The following is a 16,462-nucleotide window of genomic DNA, read 5'->3' on the forward strand; positions in this document are numbered from 1 at the left end:
GAGAGTTCCAAAAAAAAAAACAAAGCAACTGGACTTGTTTTTCGTAGTTGAAGACGTTTCGCTTCCTCTCCAGGAAGTGGGTACAACCAGCTTCAAAAGCAATTAAAACAAACTACACCCTGCAGAGAAAACTCAACCAACTATGTATCCTCTAATCTGATAAAATCCAAACTTTTGACAGAATCGTATTTGTCATGATTATTTGTCTGCTCTTGGAACAGCCGCAGTATCTACTGCAGTCAGCGTAGGAGGACGGGTGGACCCTCCGCCACAGGATCCACCCGTCCTACCTTCAAACTCGCTCTTTGCTGTTATTGTTGCTGCTCCGGCTGTTTGTGGTCGCCCTGCAGGAAGGTAAACTTCCACCCCAGTGTTGATGTTGTTTTATAAGCAAAACCTTCTTCCCGTGACCCGTGTGCTGTGCTCCCCGGTCTTCATGATGCCGTCTGTCCACTAATGGTCTCTAACGAGCCTCTGAGACCATCGCAAAACAGCAGGATTTGTGCTGACATTAAATGCTACACGGATGGACTGTTGTCCTGTTGCACTGGATTTAATTTTGGGCTGCCAGATTAAAAGGATTCGCAAAGAATGCAAATGCACCCCACATTTTTAAGATTTGTATTGGTTAAAAGGTTTTAGAGAACAATTATAGTTGTCTTCCAGCCGAATCCGGCCCGCCGAACAATTTAGTCTGGTCCGGTGGCTAAATGCATTATCTTTTTTTTTTTTTCTTTTTCCAGTGTACTGTCTGGTAATGTGGCAATAATAATTGTTGTCTTAATGCCAAAAAGAGCTCATCAGATTTGACTTTCACAAGTGGAGCAGTACGGCTTTAGCAATAGTGCTCCGCTTGATTTATGAATGTGAATAGTTTTATTATGATTAATGCTGGGAATATCTCAAATGATATGGACACTACAATGGGAAAGTAGGAGAGCAAAGAAAGAACAAGAAGAAAAAAGAAAAGGTGAAAGAAGGAGGAGATAAAAGGAAGAGGATGATAAAACAATTATTGAAAAAAACGTGTACTTCGTTTAATTGAAAATCTGCAGTTCCTATATTGTCCACGAGGGGCGCTGTGTTTTAATTAGCAGATTAAGCTTCAGGTGTGGAAAAATTTAAATAATTTCTTAATTTTTATCTGTTTGATGTATTTTGTCATGTAGGACAGTGTTTTTAAGTTCCAAAAAATGTGAATAAATGTTTTTCAACATTGTATAATCACTGTGATCAGTTCTTATGCATAATGCACAAGTAAATGTTTAACTGAGTAAAAGTATTGTTGAAATTGCACATACTTATCTTAAAAACGCTGAGGTTATTCATAATATATTATGTAAAAAGTGAAATTAATTTAATATCAAAATCAACAAAAAGTCCACTTTTATTAGTTCTATATAATCTTGCAATGAGTTTACTTGTGTGGCCCTCTTGAGATCAGATTAAGCTGAATGCGGCCCCTAAAGCAAAATGAGTTTGACACCCCTGGGTTAAAAGGTTTAGAGAACAATTATAGTTGTCTTCCAATTTTGGTATTTTTATTGTGGCAGTCTATAAAAACCAAATCTCGGTTGAAATTTAAGGGGTTTGACACAATTTGGAAACAACCAAGATATACTCATAGTTTTGTGAGGAAGGCAACTGTAAAAAAAATCCTTACAGTGAACCCAGACTAAGCAGCAATTAACATAGCAGAAAAAAAATACGTTAACTCCACTTGTAGCATGTAGGATGAAGGTGGAGATTATCAAAACATGGTGCAGATATAATAACCTTGATGATTGATTTCAGGATTGCAGGGAAACCTTATACATCACCGGGTGCTGCTTTGGAGAGGCTCCCTACCATGAAGGTTTTCATAATTCACCTCCTGAACTCAAATGCCAACAGCAGTTATCAGACGATCACAGCAGTGGATCCTCCTGCTTCACAGACACAAAGGCAGGCTTCCTGTTCACCTCACTTCCACTTCCTATGCCAGGAGCTGCAATAAAAGCTTTTATTTAGGATTATTTAGGATTATTTTAATGACTGAGTGTTAACTTCACCATCTCTATCCCTGAAGGCCCTAACATCTCATCACAGTTTCTCCCCACAAGCTGGAGGACCGGTGAGTGGACTCTGCCTCCTCCCCACTCAATTACTTTTTCACGAGTGGAAAGCTTTTTCTCCTTATTTACCAAAATCATCATTTGGAAGCTGCTTTTTCTATGTCCTCTGGTTAGTCTGATATTGAAAACTGTCTGAGGCATTTAAGTGTCACAAAAAATTAACACAAATAAAATGTTTGTACGGGGGCAGACACAATTTTGGTTAAGTTATATTTGAGAAGCTTTAAATACATTTATTGAGGTGTGCACTAGACCAGCTTGGCTGAATCTCTACGAAGTCACTCAGTATCATCAATTCTAGTTCGGTCTAAAAGTGAAATTACATGAGACGATGTTGGGTTTAACTAAACTGACCAAAGGTTTTTTGACCATATGTGTGATTCGTTGTATTTTTCAGTTCACAGCACCTTGCCTCATCCTTTGAGCTTCAGATATGATCATACTCATCCACTCAACAGGTCCAGAAGCTGCGTGTAAGAAAGGACTGATGTCTCAGCAGGATCTGGAAAAACTAATCCATGCGTTTATCTTTAATAGAACTGATCACTGCAACGGTGTTTTCACAAGTCTGCCTAAAAAGTGGATCAGAACGCTGCAGCTGATCCAGAACCTGCTGCCCGCGTCCTCACTAAGACTAAGAATGTAGAGAACATGGACCCGGTTCTGAAGTCCTCACTAAGACTAAGAACGTAGAGAACATGGACCCGGTTCTGAAGTCCTCACTAAGACTAAGAACGTAGAGAACATGGACCCGGTTCTGAAGTCCTTCCACTAAGACTAAGAACGTAGAGAACATGGACCCGGTTCTGAAGTCCTCACTAAGACTAAGAACGTAGAGAACATGGACCCGGTTCTGAAGTCCTTCCACGAAGACTAAGAACGTAGAGAACATGGACCCGGTTCTGAAGTCCTTCACTAACACTAAGAACGTAGAGAACATGGACCCGGTTCTAAAGTCCTCACTAAGACTAAGAACGTAGAGAACATGGACCCGGTTCTGAAGTCCTTCACTAAGACTAAGAACGTAGAGAACATGGACCCGGTTCTGAAGTCCTCACTAAGACTAAGAACGTAGAGAACATGGACCCGGTTGAGAAGTCCTACAACTAAGACTAAGAACGTAGAGAACATGGACCCGGTTCTGAAGTCCTCACTAAGACTAAGAACGTAGAGAACATGGACCCGGTTCTGAAGTCCTCACTAAGACTAAGAACGTAGAGAACATGGACCCGGTTGAGAAGTCCTCACTAAGACTAAGAACGTAGAGAACATGAACCCAGTTCTGAAGTCCTCACTAAGACTAAGAACGTAGAGAACATGGACCCGGTTCTGAAGTCCTCACTAAGACTAAGAACGTAGAGAACATGGACCCGGTTCTGAAGTCCTTCCACGAAGACTAAGAACGTAGAGAACATGGACCCGGTTCTGAAGTCCTTCACTAACACTAAGAACGTAGAGAACATGGACCCGGTTCTAAAGTCCTCACTAAGACTAAGAACGTAGAGAACATGGACCCGGTTCTGAAGTCCTTCACTAAGACTAAGAACGTAGAGAACATGGACCCGGTTCTGAAGTCCTCACTAAGACTAAGAACGTAGAGAACATGGACCCGGTTCTGAAGTCCTCACTAAGACTAAGAACGTAGAGAACATGGACCCGGTTGAGAAGTCCTACAACTAAGACTAAGAACGTAGAGAACATGGACCCGGTTCTGAAGTCCTCACTAAGACTAAGAACGTAGAGAACATGGACCCGGTTCTGAAGTCCTCACTAAGACTAAGAACGTAGAGAACATGGACCCGGTTGAGAAGTCCTCACTAAGACTAAGAACGTAGAGAACATGAACCCGGTTCTGAAGTCCTCACTAAGACTAAGAACGTAGAGAACATGGACCCGGTTCTGAAGTCCTCACTAAGACTAAGAACGTAGAGAACATGGACCCGGTTCTGAAGTCCTTCCACTAAGACTAAGAACGTAGAGAACATGGACCCGGTTCTGAAGTCCTCACTAAGACTAAGAACGTAGAGAACATGGACCCGGTTCTGAAGTCCTCACTAAGACTAAGAATGTAGAGAACATGGACCCGGTTCTGAAGTCCTCACTAAGACTAAGAACGTAGAGAACATGGACCCGGTTCTGAAGTCCTTCCATGGCTCCCTGTATCTCAGAGAATAGACTTTAAAATCCTTCTGTTAGTCTATAAATCCCTGAATTAGCACCTAAATCCATCACAGACTTGTTATCAGGGCATCAACCCTCCAGACCACTCAGGTCTTCTGGCTCCAGCCTGCTCTGCAGAACCAGAACCAGAACCAGACATGGAGAAGCAGCATTTAGTTCCTATGCTCCACTGATCTGGAACAAACTCCCAGAAAACTGTAAAAGTGCAGAAAGCCTGAGTTCCTTTAAATCAAGATTAAAAACACATTTGTTTAGGGTTGCCTTCGACTGTTCTAGTTAAACTGTTTTACTGAAACATCATTAGTGTATGTTTGTAGTCCAACTGTTTTTAATGTTTGCTTCTAGTTTATATTCTCCCATGGTTTTTTTTTTTGTTTCTACATTTTATTCCAGCTTGCTTTTATTCTGTTTTATTTTCCTATATTTTTATCACTTAAAGCACTTTGCATTGTCTTTGTACTGAAATGTGCTATACAAATAAATTTGCCTTGCAATGCCTTGCGTGTCACATCCCTCTCACGGATAATTTCTGTCACTTAATATGTGCATTTTCTGCTTCTTCAAATGGCGAAACCTCCCTGTTAGAAAGTGTTGCTGTAGAACAGCTAACAATAAAAAAAAATGTCATGTGGGACCAATCGATGCCTGGCTACTTTGATTCCCTGCTGCCCACAAACCACATTTTCACATGGGCTGCTTTGGTCAATATCCCCGACCTGAATATCCTGCTGTATTTATACCCCTTTTTACGTCGATACACAAATTCATTACAGACGGTGCCCAGCGGTGAACCTCTGGTGATGCAGCTTCTAATCTATAATGCTATTTTCAAAAAGAAGGAACATAGAGCTGAATGAGGCATCGCATGAGAGGCAATGAGCTGTTTAACTATCAGACTCTGACCTCTTTGAAATTTCATTCTGTGCTGTGTGGTGGCAGTGAAAGTGTGTCACCCTGCAACAGCTTGGGCGCACGGTTGGAGGCCAGGACAACTGGGGCAGACAATTAAAACTGGGCAAAGCCAGAGGACAGAAAACCATTGGACAGGGGCTGGCATGGTTAAATTGTGTGTGTCCATTTCAGACGATGGTCTCCGGGTGGAGTCCGTACAGAAAGGTTCGCGAAGGATTTTCCAAAGTAAGAAAAGGGAGGTGATGAATATGGCAACTTTAAGGCGACAACCAAGATCCAGAACTGGTTCGGCTCGACAAGACCGGGGATCCTGCTCTTCGACTGCGTCTTGCCCCGTCTTCTCTGAACCCTACAGTGACCAGGAGGAAGAGCGTCCACTGCGCCGTCAGTCCTCCCCTGTGCTTAAAGGCTCACTCTCCAGTCTTTGCGGCTCCAACAGTCCAAGTTCAAAAGGCTCCTTCTCTAGCCTCCAAGGATCTGTTCCGTGTCTACAAGTTTCTTTGCCGAGTTTTCAAGGATCCCTGCCCAGCCTCCAGGGTTCGTTACCCAACCTTAGGCGATCAATTTCTCAGCTAAAGAGGCGGTCGCTGGGCAGTCTGGAGAACTCCAGCCCCAACGAGTGGACTACGAGTCTCCAAAGCTGCAATGGTAGTTCTAGTGACGATGACGGCAGCTGGGATACAAACAGCTGGAGCTCAGGGGCCACCTGCCTCTTACGGACACCCATCAAACAAGATAGTAGCCAAGTATCGAGGGAATCGGATGGAAAAGGCTGCACGCCGGAGCAGGAGTTCTCCAGTGCCAAGCCTGAGAATGAAATAATCTACCAGAATATTGGCTTTTCACGTGCGGCTGGGGAAGCTGAAAACAAGTCAGAATGCTCTAAACAGCAAAAAGACAAAGTAAGCCAGGGCATGTGTTCTTTGTACCCAGGTAAGAGTGTCTCCACAGTTTCTCCCCATCAGCAGGAGGAAAAGGCAGAGGACAGACGGAAGTTCTCCAAGTTTCTGAATGAGGTGACCTGCCGGGTGCTGAAGTTTAACGGGGAGTCTCCTCAGCAACCGCCCACTCTTCTCCATCAGGATAAATCTCTGCCGCCGTCAGCACTAACTCGGCTACCACTGTATCCTGACCCAATGAATCCTCCACCGCTATCTGCATCAGCCACAAACTTGTGGTACAGCCCCACCAGCTCTAACCTTCAGACGATCAGGGAATACGACTCCAAGGACCTCAAGAACTCCATCCACCAGTGGAGCAAGACACTACCCAGCTGTAAGATCCTGGAGCCTGAAGAGGTGCTAACGAAATTAAAGAGCGAGAGTTCTTGCAACCCAGAGCACCACGTGAAGCTATGCACGAAGATCCAGACGCAGCCGACGACTGGGAGGTTCTATCTTGAGACGGATATTGACAGAGTGAGGCGGCTTGACGAACTGGTTGCTAATGGCACCCTTGGGAGAGACAAGACCCCCAACAGCATTGGAGGGTAGGAAAGTGAGGGGGAACCGGATTCCATGGGAGAGAAATGGAGACTCTGGAGTGGAGAAAGAAAGAAAGGAACGAGAGCAGAGAAAAGATTGCTGGGAGCAAGAAGGAGGAGGAGGAGGAGGAGGAGGAGGAGGAGAGAAAGGCAGACAAAATGATAAACCAAAAGAAAAGCCTTCCTGGGAGCAAACCAAAAAGGCCGAAAGAGGGAGAGAGAAGGAGAAGAAAGTGGGATTTCCAAGTCATGAGCAGCGTCCGGGTCAAGGGGCGAACAGTGGATGGAGTAAGCCCTGTCCGGTTTTCAGCTGGCCAGAAGGGTTTCCCAGAGTCTCGTACAGATCCACATCACTGCCTAGACCTGTGAATGTCACCGTAAGTACCTAAATACATTCATAAAATGGCCAGATGGTTCAAGACAAGGTATCAGTGACTTCCACTCTATATAACCAACATGTTTTAATGTCTATTAAAGATTAAATCATGTTTAAATAAGTTTTTCCAAGCTGACTAACTACAACCCTCTGTCTAATCCAGTTTTTGGTTTGGTTAAGGTTGAGGGTTGATATTATGCTGATAGTAAGGACAACGCTCTGCATACAAAACACCTTTATGCACCTTAAAAAGTGTGTTGTACACTTTGAACTATATTGGCCTTTTCACACTGATCTGCTTTCTATCTTCTAAACATTGCAATGTATTCAAATTATAGTTTTTAGAACGCTTCATTTACCGAAACGTGCATTTGGATATTCTGAGATAATAATGTACAAATAGGCAGTATGATGATGATGATGATGATGATGATGATGATGATGATGCTGATGATGATGATGATGATGATGATGATGATGATGATGATGATGATGATGATGATGATGATGATGATGATGATGATGATGATGATGATGATGGGCTGGTAACAGTGGGGTGATTTTAAAGCCTTGGACTGCAGTCTCCCATTAGGGGGCGATTGCCTTCACAGCTCTGTGGAAGAAGTTCATTTATTTTGGATTGGAGGCTTCTGAAGCGTTTACCAGATGGGAGAGGGGTAAACAGAGCATTGCCTGGGTGGGTGGGATCAGTGGACATGCATATGGCCCTTCTTTGGACTCGTTCTACATAAATTGAGTCTAGATCCTAAAGACGGCATCCCACAATCCCCTAGGTCCTTCCTCTCCTGGACTGTGGAGCTCCCATACCCCACAGTTATGCTGATACATAAAACACTCTCTATGGTAGCTCTATAGAAGTTCTTTAACAGCTTGGTGGAAAGTCCAGACCTTTTCAGTTTCCTGAGGAAAAAAAGCCGTTGTTGGTTCTTCTTCACCAGGTGGGAGGTGGAACCTAATGCTTCCACGCGCTCCACCACCTCCCCCTGTATGTTCAGTTCCTGGACATCCTGTAGTCTATAATTACCTTCTTTGTCCGCCCTGACACCATGTTCGTGATGTATTTAGGTGCTAAGCCACTCAGGGATTTATAGACTAACTGAACTATTTTAAAGTCTATTCTCTGAGATCCAGGGAGCCAGTGGAAGGACTTTAGAACTGGGGTGATGTTCTCTACTTTCTTCTACTTAAGGTTCACACCGAATGTGAATTTGGCCACAATGTCGCCAGTTTACAATGGCGCTATCCAGTGACTTACCCGCCATCACAGTCTCCTCACTCACTCTTCTGCAGGCTTGGTCCTTTCCAGGCTTGTCTCTGTAGTAATAAACGATTAAGTCATACAACTCAGGCTGATCGCAGACCGCCACTATCGACTTGTCTTCCACTTTGAATGAAAACAGCTTTGTCTCCGCTAAAGTCCGTCATCCCTCATCACAACCGCATCCAGTTCCTGATTGGTAGTTACGAGGCAACATGACACAAAAGTTTAGATTTTTCCACTACAGCAATTGTTGCTTCGCATCCATCGCGGGTGTCGTGTCGGTCTCCCTTCACTTTGATTGGCCAAATCACGGCTTTTGCGTCACTAGAATCGCGGGTCTGTTGCCTCGCATGGCGTCGCATCGCTCATGTGTTGCACCTGCCTGTACATAGGGACAACATGTAAATCGGCCTGCAGCAGCGATCTGGATCAACTTCAGCTGTTCAAATTTTTTGACAAACCTGTGAAAACATTGTTGCAGTAATGGATTCTACTAAAGATAAATGTGGGGATTAGTTTTTAAAGATCCTATTGGGGCATTAGTCCCTTAATCCTGGAAATGGTCTTCAGGTGATAGAATGCCATTGGAGGTTCAGGTCTGAGTCCATCACTACTCCCAGATTTCAGGCATGATCAGTGGTTCCTAGCTGAAGCTGTGCACTAATTGTTGATCGCTCCTCCATTGATCCAAAAATTATTTCTTCAGTTTTGTTTTTACTCAACGGAAGAAGGATTTGGCAGATCCATGCATTGATTTCTTCTAAGCATTTACTCAGTGCTTCAATGGGTTCATAGTCTACATGGTGATGTAGAGCTGTGCGTCGTCTGCATAGTGATGGTAGCTGATGTTGTTTTTTTTCATGTGATTTTTGTTGTAAGACCAATACAAAAAGTCTCTGTCCTTTAGTGTGGCTCCCCCCAGAGGGCAAAAGTAAAAGTGCACTGTCATAAAGATGCTCCACTGTTCTGGTTTCTCCGTCAAGCCAGGCGCGGTTGTTTTGAGCTTAGCAGACAGGCGAACGCAACAAAATGTCAAAAAAACGTCAGTACAAACAATGACTAACGCAGTGAAAGTATGAACATGCACAGAGAGAGAGAGAAACCATTCAAATGTTACTTACAATTGCATTAGCAGAAACGCGAGGTCCGCGTCAGCCTTGCAGCCTTCTTTTTCTTTTAGCTCTCGCCATTCGGAAAAAGCTTTCCCGATGTTCACCCGTGTACGACTCCTCTCTCTGTCCACGGCCCTTTTCCTCTTTCTTGCCTGCTCCGACATGGGCATTCACTGTTTTCTCGCTGGTTCCGCCATGATAACTGCACAAATATCGCCACTGCGCTAGCAACGAGCACGCCTTTCACTGGGGGCGTGTAGCAGTTCTCGCCGTAAAGCAAGACCGACTCTCGCGATGCACACGAGACTTCTGAGCCTGTGAGTGCGGGCCGAGGGCTCCTGCAATTGCAAGTACAGCATTTCACCCACAGACCACCAGGGCGGCCGAGAAAACCTATTTTCGACCTGAAATGACTCATTTAATCATCCAAAACGGTATGGAACACATTAATTAAATGAAATATGTTGCATAGTATGCCTTTAAAGGAAAAATAAGTATGAAAATTACTGTAAAATTAATTGAAATCATTCTCGTTTGTCACCCGGGATGGAAGTAACATTCCCTATGAACAATCAGTCCTTTTGTGTTGTTTATGCATGCAACACTTTTTAGATTTGTATCTGTAAAACATTTTGTGAACCATATAATGCTGTCCATCCAGTTTACAATAATACACCCCTTTCTGTCACATAAACTCCTGATGCAACACAATATGGCCTTAACGTTTGAACATGCCGTCAGTCAGTCGGCTATGCTGGTGGTCTGACATACAGGACATATTAGTACTGTTAACGCAGCTATGAATTACATTTTGACACAAATACCAATTTGTCAAACCTTTAGGGAAGATTTAGAGAACAAACTAGCAACAAGAGTTAACAGCTGCTCTCTAACAAGTGGAAAAGTAGACATAAAAAAAAAGTCTGGCTGCTAAAGTGAGTCGATCCTTATTAGTTTGGCAGCGGCCCAATCTGTCTCCTCTGCTGGCTCCATGTTGAATGGAGGCGAACGTTTGGCTGCATCCAGCCGGGAACTGATACAAACATGAGTGAATGTCAGACACCAAATGGTGGCAACATTGTAAACCTTTATAGACATATGCTTTTTTTTAAATATTACTATCATGTTTCGTTTGTTTAACTGAGCAAAATAAAGTATCCACAGGTCATAAATTGATATTGTCTGTATAAATCTATGAATTAACACGGTGATTAGGATTCACACCTTCCAGGAATTTCGATCCATCGCTCCTCCCTCCTCTTTCCAGGCTTGCCCTCTGCGGATCAGGGAGGCTGAGATGGGAGGATGGATGGAGGGGGATTACTCTGCGCTGTCTCATTCAGTAGCTGTATGAGTCATCCTGCTGTATCATTCACTATGTTTGTAACACCCACACAGGGCCGACCGCCGAGCACCGCTACACATGCTCGCAAAAACACTCTCTGAGCTCCCATAACCTGCGTGTTCCTGCTGCGTACCTGCGACATTTATTAATGCACCTTACTGGTTCCTGCACGATAAACCCCGGGGCTGGTTGGAGCTGTGTGCAACGTTTAGGCACACAAACACCAGCAGGCGCACTGCTGCCTTCTGCACCACAACCCAGACATTAAAGAATCATCCAAAAAATTGTGTTGTTTTTTTTTTTCTTCCTCCTAGTAAATAATATAAAGACATTTATGAATTGTGAATGTTACCCTCTGCTAGCTGGATTCTGGACCAGGAATCAAACTGGATAACTGGTGCTGGAGCAAATAATTTAGCTTAAGGAAAGCATAAATGGTGAATCCTCCCCTGACATCCTTTTTGATACATAATGCATGAGTAACATGCATAAAAAAAAGACTTGCTTTCCTATCTCCCCGCAACTGCTTGCTTACATCTAAGAAGAAGTAACGCTGCAGTCATGCAGGGTGCCACTTTGAATCATTACATTTTGTCGATAAATATAAAGATTTACCATTATAACGGCAAGTCAGCATATTTTCCTGTATTTATGGTGTGTTGTTATCGTTTCACATGGACTTCAAACCTAATGTAACTCCACAAAAAGCACTTACAATGTTTTTTTTTCTTGAAATGTCTTTGTTTTGTTTGTTTTTTACAATTATTCAAATGTTCTATTTCTTTACCGTGTTTGGTATAAGTAAATAAACCAGTCCGTCGCCTTTGAGCGCTTTCTCTTCACATCTGCAGTACAGCATTTCCTTTCGCTGGGTAAACATGTCTTTCTTCTGCCACGTTCCCCTCCCTCCTTCATACAGTGATCTCACTACTGACATAACACAAAGTAATGGATATATTTGTTTGCTGAGGCGTAGCCGCTCTGAGAGCCCCTTTAAGCAGCAGATAAGAGGTGCTCGGCAGCGGCGTCAGATAAATCTGCTTGATAAATGCATGTAATCATTTCACCCTGTTTTCTTCTCCTCCTACCAGAAATCTGATGGAGAGATGCGGCACGACACGAGGTGAGCCACTCTTACTTTTACCTCCTCTCTTTCTCTCTCCTTCTCCCTCATCACTCCCAGAACTCCTCCTCTTCCATTCAATTCGCAGCTCTACCTCGCTCATTTTCTCCCCACCTCCCTCCCTCTCTGCCTCCCAGCCTGTCTCCAGTCAGAATTAGAGGAGCCCTTTTTCTAAATGCATTGTGCGTGTTCTGAGGGGGGGATCCACAGACACATGACTTGTGATCTTATCTGCCGAAAATGAGGCGAAAAGCTCCTAAACGGTAAGGCGAGGAGGAGAGGCGAGGAGGTGCATGGTCTGATTCAGCTGCTCTGAGGTGACTGAGTGTAGTTGCTATGTCACACATAATGACTGTTTGGAGTGCAGTTCTTTTGCCGTCCATGTGTTGCATGGTCCCAGAGTGCTGTGACGGTGCCTGCGGAGATTTAAAACTGTGTGTTATGGAGATGGGAGAATATGAAAACATCCTGCTGGAGTAAATGGGATGTAACTGGTTGTAACTCACTGCAGCAAAATAGCTGAAGCGGATCAGGATGATTAGTTTCACTTGGAGCGATTCTGCGATTTGTTTATTCATTTATGTATTGTCTGGCTGTCATTAGGATTTTTATCAGCGCGCAAATAATGAGGCACCAAATGTTTTTTTCATAGCCCTCAATTAGCTGTTGGGTTCACGGATGAGACGATGCCACTGAGAGCCAATTATAGCTGAACAAGCAGATCATGAGGAGGGAAAAAGTTGCTCTCATTAAGACCGACTCCTCACCTGGTATAGATTAGTGGAAACAGAGAAACAGAGGAGAATCCAGAATTAACTTCCTAAACTCCCAGTGGTGTTACAACCTTTAGGTGCCTTCGTTTCCGACGTTTCTGCATGACGCGTTCGAACATGTTGGAGTTAATTGGTTTCACCGCTGAACTTAAACTCCTGCTTATGATTTTGGGGATAATTTGAAGTGTTGAACTTCCTCCACATTTAGCTTTGGAGAAAAAGAAACAAAGGAAAGTGAGCAACAATTTCCTAAATATTTCAACACAGAGTGTCTTAATGGAGAGGAACTGATCCACTTTATTTAAACAGCTACCTGCTTTGTATTTATTCCATTATTTCCTTTGTCAAAAAATGCATACATTTACTTATTATGGGGGGGGGGGGATTCTGATACAAACTAAACAATTTTAAGACTTAAATGCAAATTAGACTCAAAACACACAACAGAAATAATTGCTGAAGGTTCTTGAAACAACAGTTATGCAGTTGCAATTTATTTTATAATAAGCCATAACAGTTTTGTCTTTTACTTTTAATAAGGGTAAAATCATTACCATCAGGCTAACCCTGCATCTTTGTGACTCTTCACAGGAGCAGGATGTGACAGAATGAGTGTAACGTCAAAATAACTGCCTGCTTTTATGGTATTTAAGACTTCCTGAATAAAGCTAGTTGAACCTTTGTGCAAAGTTGAATATTTTCCTTTTTGTACAAATTTTCTTCTGCAAAGCTTAGTGCATAGGCTGCTAGTGAGAGCTCTTTTTAATTTTAGATTGCTTTATAAAGTGGTTTGCAGATCCCACTAACTTGTTGTTGTCAGAGTGAGAAAATGCTGACAGGCTACAATAAAATTATCACTATCAAACTGAAGTCAAAATAGCGTGCTGATTACGTAAAAAGGGAACCTGTGGAGCTTAAGTAAAAAATCATACATCTGTTTGTTTGTTTTTACAAATAGAAAGATTATAGAAGTTCCCCTCTGTTTTATGACATTGATGACTGACCTGGAAAAACTTCAATCCAAGGACAACAGATTGGCTTTTAGCTGCAAATAAACCACTTAAACTTTTTCACATCTTGTCACGTTACAACAGCAGACTTTGTTATATTTAATTGGGATTTTATCTTTCACAATAACGAGAAAAATGTGGCTTGTCCTTATTTTTCAACCCTCTTTAGTCAGTACTTGGTAGAACTGCCAGCTGCTGTAGGCTGGACGTTTTTATCTGAACCGGCGGTGTGAAAAGTCAGCCCTGAAGAGCCGGCGTCCTACATGCGTGGAAAGTTTCCTAGTTTCAACACACCTGAATTAAAATGAGGGGTCACTTGCATGTTCCTCCAGAGCCTGAGGACACGCTGAGGACGTAATTCAGCAGTGTTGGAGCAGGAATATGTGTGAAACACGCGGGACTGGACTGGATGCGGAAACAGCCGATCTAAACTATCCCAAAGCATCTCTCGCTGCATGTTTAGGGTGGTTGTTCTGCTGGAAGGTGAACCTCCACCCCAATCTCAGGTCTTCTGCAGCCTTTAACAGGTTTTCTCCCCTGGATTGTCCTGGATTTAGCTCCATCCGTCCTCCCATCAACTCTGAGCAGCTTCCCTGCTGAGGGAAAAAGATCCGCACCGCTTGCTTTTTGCCACCCTACCACGGATGGCCAGACTTGGGCAGTGAAGGACTAATAGTTGTCCTGTCAACAGATTCTACCACCTGAGCCGTGCAGCTCCTCCAGAGGAACATTAGGCCTCCTGGCTGCTTCTCTGATTAATCTGTGGGGTGCTATTCTCTTTCCCTTTTCCAGAGCTAGGTTTAAATTTTTTCACAACTTCCCAACTGACCTGTCTGCTGGGTATATTGGTCTTCTTGATGCTGGTCGTTCTCCAAGGTTCTCTGATAACTTTCTGTAAGCTTTACAATACAATGAGCCTATTTTGCTGCATATTAGGTTTTTTTAAACAAAAGGACGATGCATAATTTTTGATTACCGACTCGCATGTCTGCTGCGTTCACCTTCAGTAAACTAAAATGTACGTTTGAAAATCGCTTTTTCGTAGTTTGGGAACGACTTTTATTTCTATTTGAAGGTTTTTAGATAAAGAAAAACATAAAGATTTTGTAAAAAGACGATGGAGGTATTTGTTGGGTGTGGAAAATGATGGAAATGGAGCATATAGTCTCCAGTGTAATGAAAGTAGATTTGGTTCTTTTAGTGTCATTCTGTTGTGGAAATTAATAGATAAACTGCTAAAAGTGGCATTGTTATATCTGTATTTAAAAACATTAGTTGTTTTTTATTTGGCAACTTTATTAACAGCCAATGTGGGAGGTCCAGTGAGCCAGCTGTGGTTCCAAAGCTGCAGAATGCAGAACCCCTGCGCCTTCACAGAACATCTGGAGTTATGCTGAGGTTAAATTACACAAAGGTGAACATTATTTACTAACTAGTTGACTTTTAAAAACATTTGTACAACAAACTTAAACTAATGATGATTCAGTAAAACAGTTTAACTAGAACAGTCAAAGGCAATCCTAAACAAATAGGATTTTTAATCTTGATTTAAAGGAACTCAGGTCTTCAGCACTTTTACAGTTTTCTGGGAGTTTGTTCCAGATCAGTGGAGCATAGGAACTAAATGCTGCTTCTCCATGTCTGGTTCTGGTTCTGGTTCTGGTTCTGCAGAGCAGGCTGGAGCCAGAAGACCTGAGTGGTCTGGAGGGTTGATGCCCTGATAACAAGTCTGTGATGGATTTAGGTGCTAATTCAGGGATTTATAGACTAACAGAAGGATTTTAAAGTCTATTCTCTGAGATCCAGGGAGCCATGGAAGAACTTCAGAACCGGGTCCATGTTCTCTACGTTCTTAGTCTTAGTGAGGACTTCAGAACCGGGTCCATGTTCTCTATGTTCTTAGTCTTAGTGGAAGGACTTCAGAACCGGGTCCATGTTCTCTACGTTCTTAGTCTTAGTGGAAGGACTTCAGAACCGGGTCCATGTTCTCTACGTTCTTAGTCTTAGTGGAAGGACTTCAGAACCGGGTCCATGTTCTCTACGTTCTTAGTCTTAGTGAGGACTTCAGAACCGGGTCCATGTTCTCTACGTTCTTAGTCTTAGTGAGGACTTCAGAACCGGGTGCATGTTCTCTACGTTCTTAGTCTTAGTGAGGATTTCAGAACCGGGTCCATGTTCTCTACGTTCTTAGTCTTAGTGAGGACTTCAGAACCGGGTCCATGTTCTCTATGTTCTTAGTCTTAGTGGAAGGACTTCAGAACCGGGTCCATGTTCTCTACGTTCTTAGTCTTAGTGGAAGGACTTCAGAACCGGGTCCATGTTCTCTACGTTCTTAGTCTTAGTGAGGACTTCAGAACCGGGTCCATGTTCTCTACGTTCTTAGTCTTAGTGAGGACTTCAGAACCGGCTCCATGTTCTCTACGTTCTTAGTCTTAGTGAGGACTTCAGAACCGGGTGCATGTTCTCTACGTTCTTAGTCTTAGTGAGGACTTCAGAACCGGGTCCATGTTCTCTACGTTCTTAATCTTAGTGAGGACTTCAGAACCGGGTCCATGTTCTCTACTTTCTTAGTCTTAGTGGAAGGACTTCAGAACCGGGTCCATGTTCTCTACGTTCTTAGTCTTAGTGAGGACTTCAGAACCGGGTCCATGTTCTCTACGTTCTTAGTCTTAGTGGAAGGACTTCAGAACCGGGTCCATGTTCTCTACGTTCTTAGTCTCAGTGAGGACTTCAGAACCGGGTCCATGTTCT

General features: G+C 43.2%; 1 protein-coding gene across 3 annotated transcripts in view; it reads left to right on the forward strand.

Moving 5' to 3' along the window:
• The first annotated feature begins 6,820 nt into the window (after positions 1 to 6,820).
• Positions 6,821 to 16,462, forward strand: part of LOC105917206 (brain-enriched guanylate kinase-associated protein) — a 66,923-nt gene continuing 57,281 nt past the window's right edge. Inside the window, exons 1-2 of one of the 3 annotated variants that reach the window (XM_036150720.1) lie at positions 6,821 to 7,067; positions 11,897 to 11,928. In XM_036150720.1, coding sequence (XP_036006613.1) covers positions 11,912 to 11,928 — 17 coding nt within the window. In that variant the 5' untranslated portion in view covers positions 6,821 to 7,067; positions 11,897 to 11,911. Of the gene's footprint in view, positions 7,068 to 11,896; positions 11,929 to 11,984; positions 12,192 to 16,462 lie in introns of those variants that run through there. The other 2 variants (XM_036150719.1, XM_021310271.2) reach the window with 2 other exon arrangements.

The sequence above is a fragment of the Fundulus heteroclitus genome, chromosome 19, assembly GCF_011125445.2.
Source record: "Fundulus heteroclitus isolate FHET01 chromosome 19, MU-UCD_Fhet_4.1, whole genome shotgun sequence".
In the NCBI taxonomy this organism is placed as follows: Eukaryota; Metazoa; Chordata; class Actinopteri; order Cyprinodontiformes; family Fundulidae; genus Fundulus; species Fundulus heteroclitus.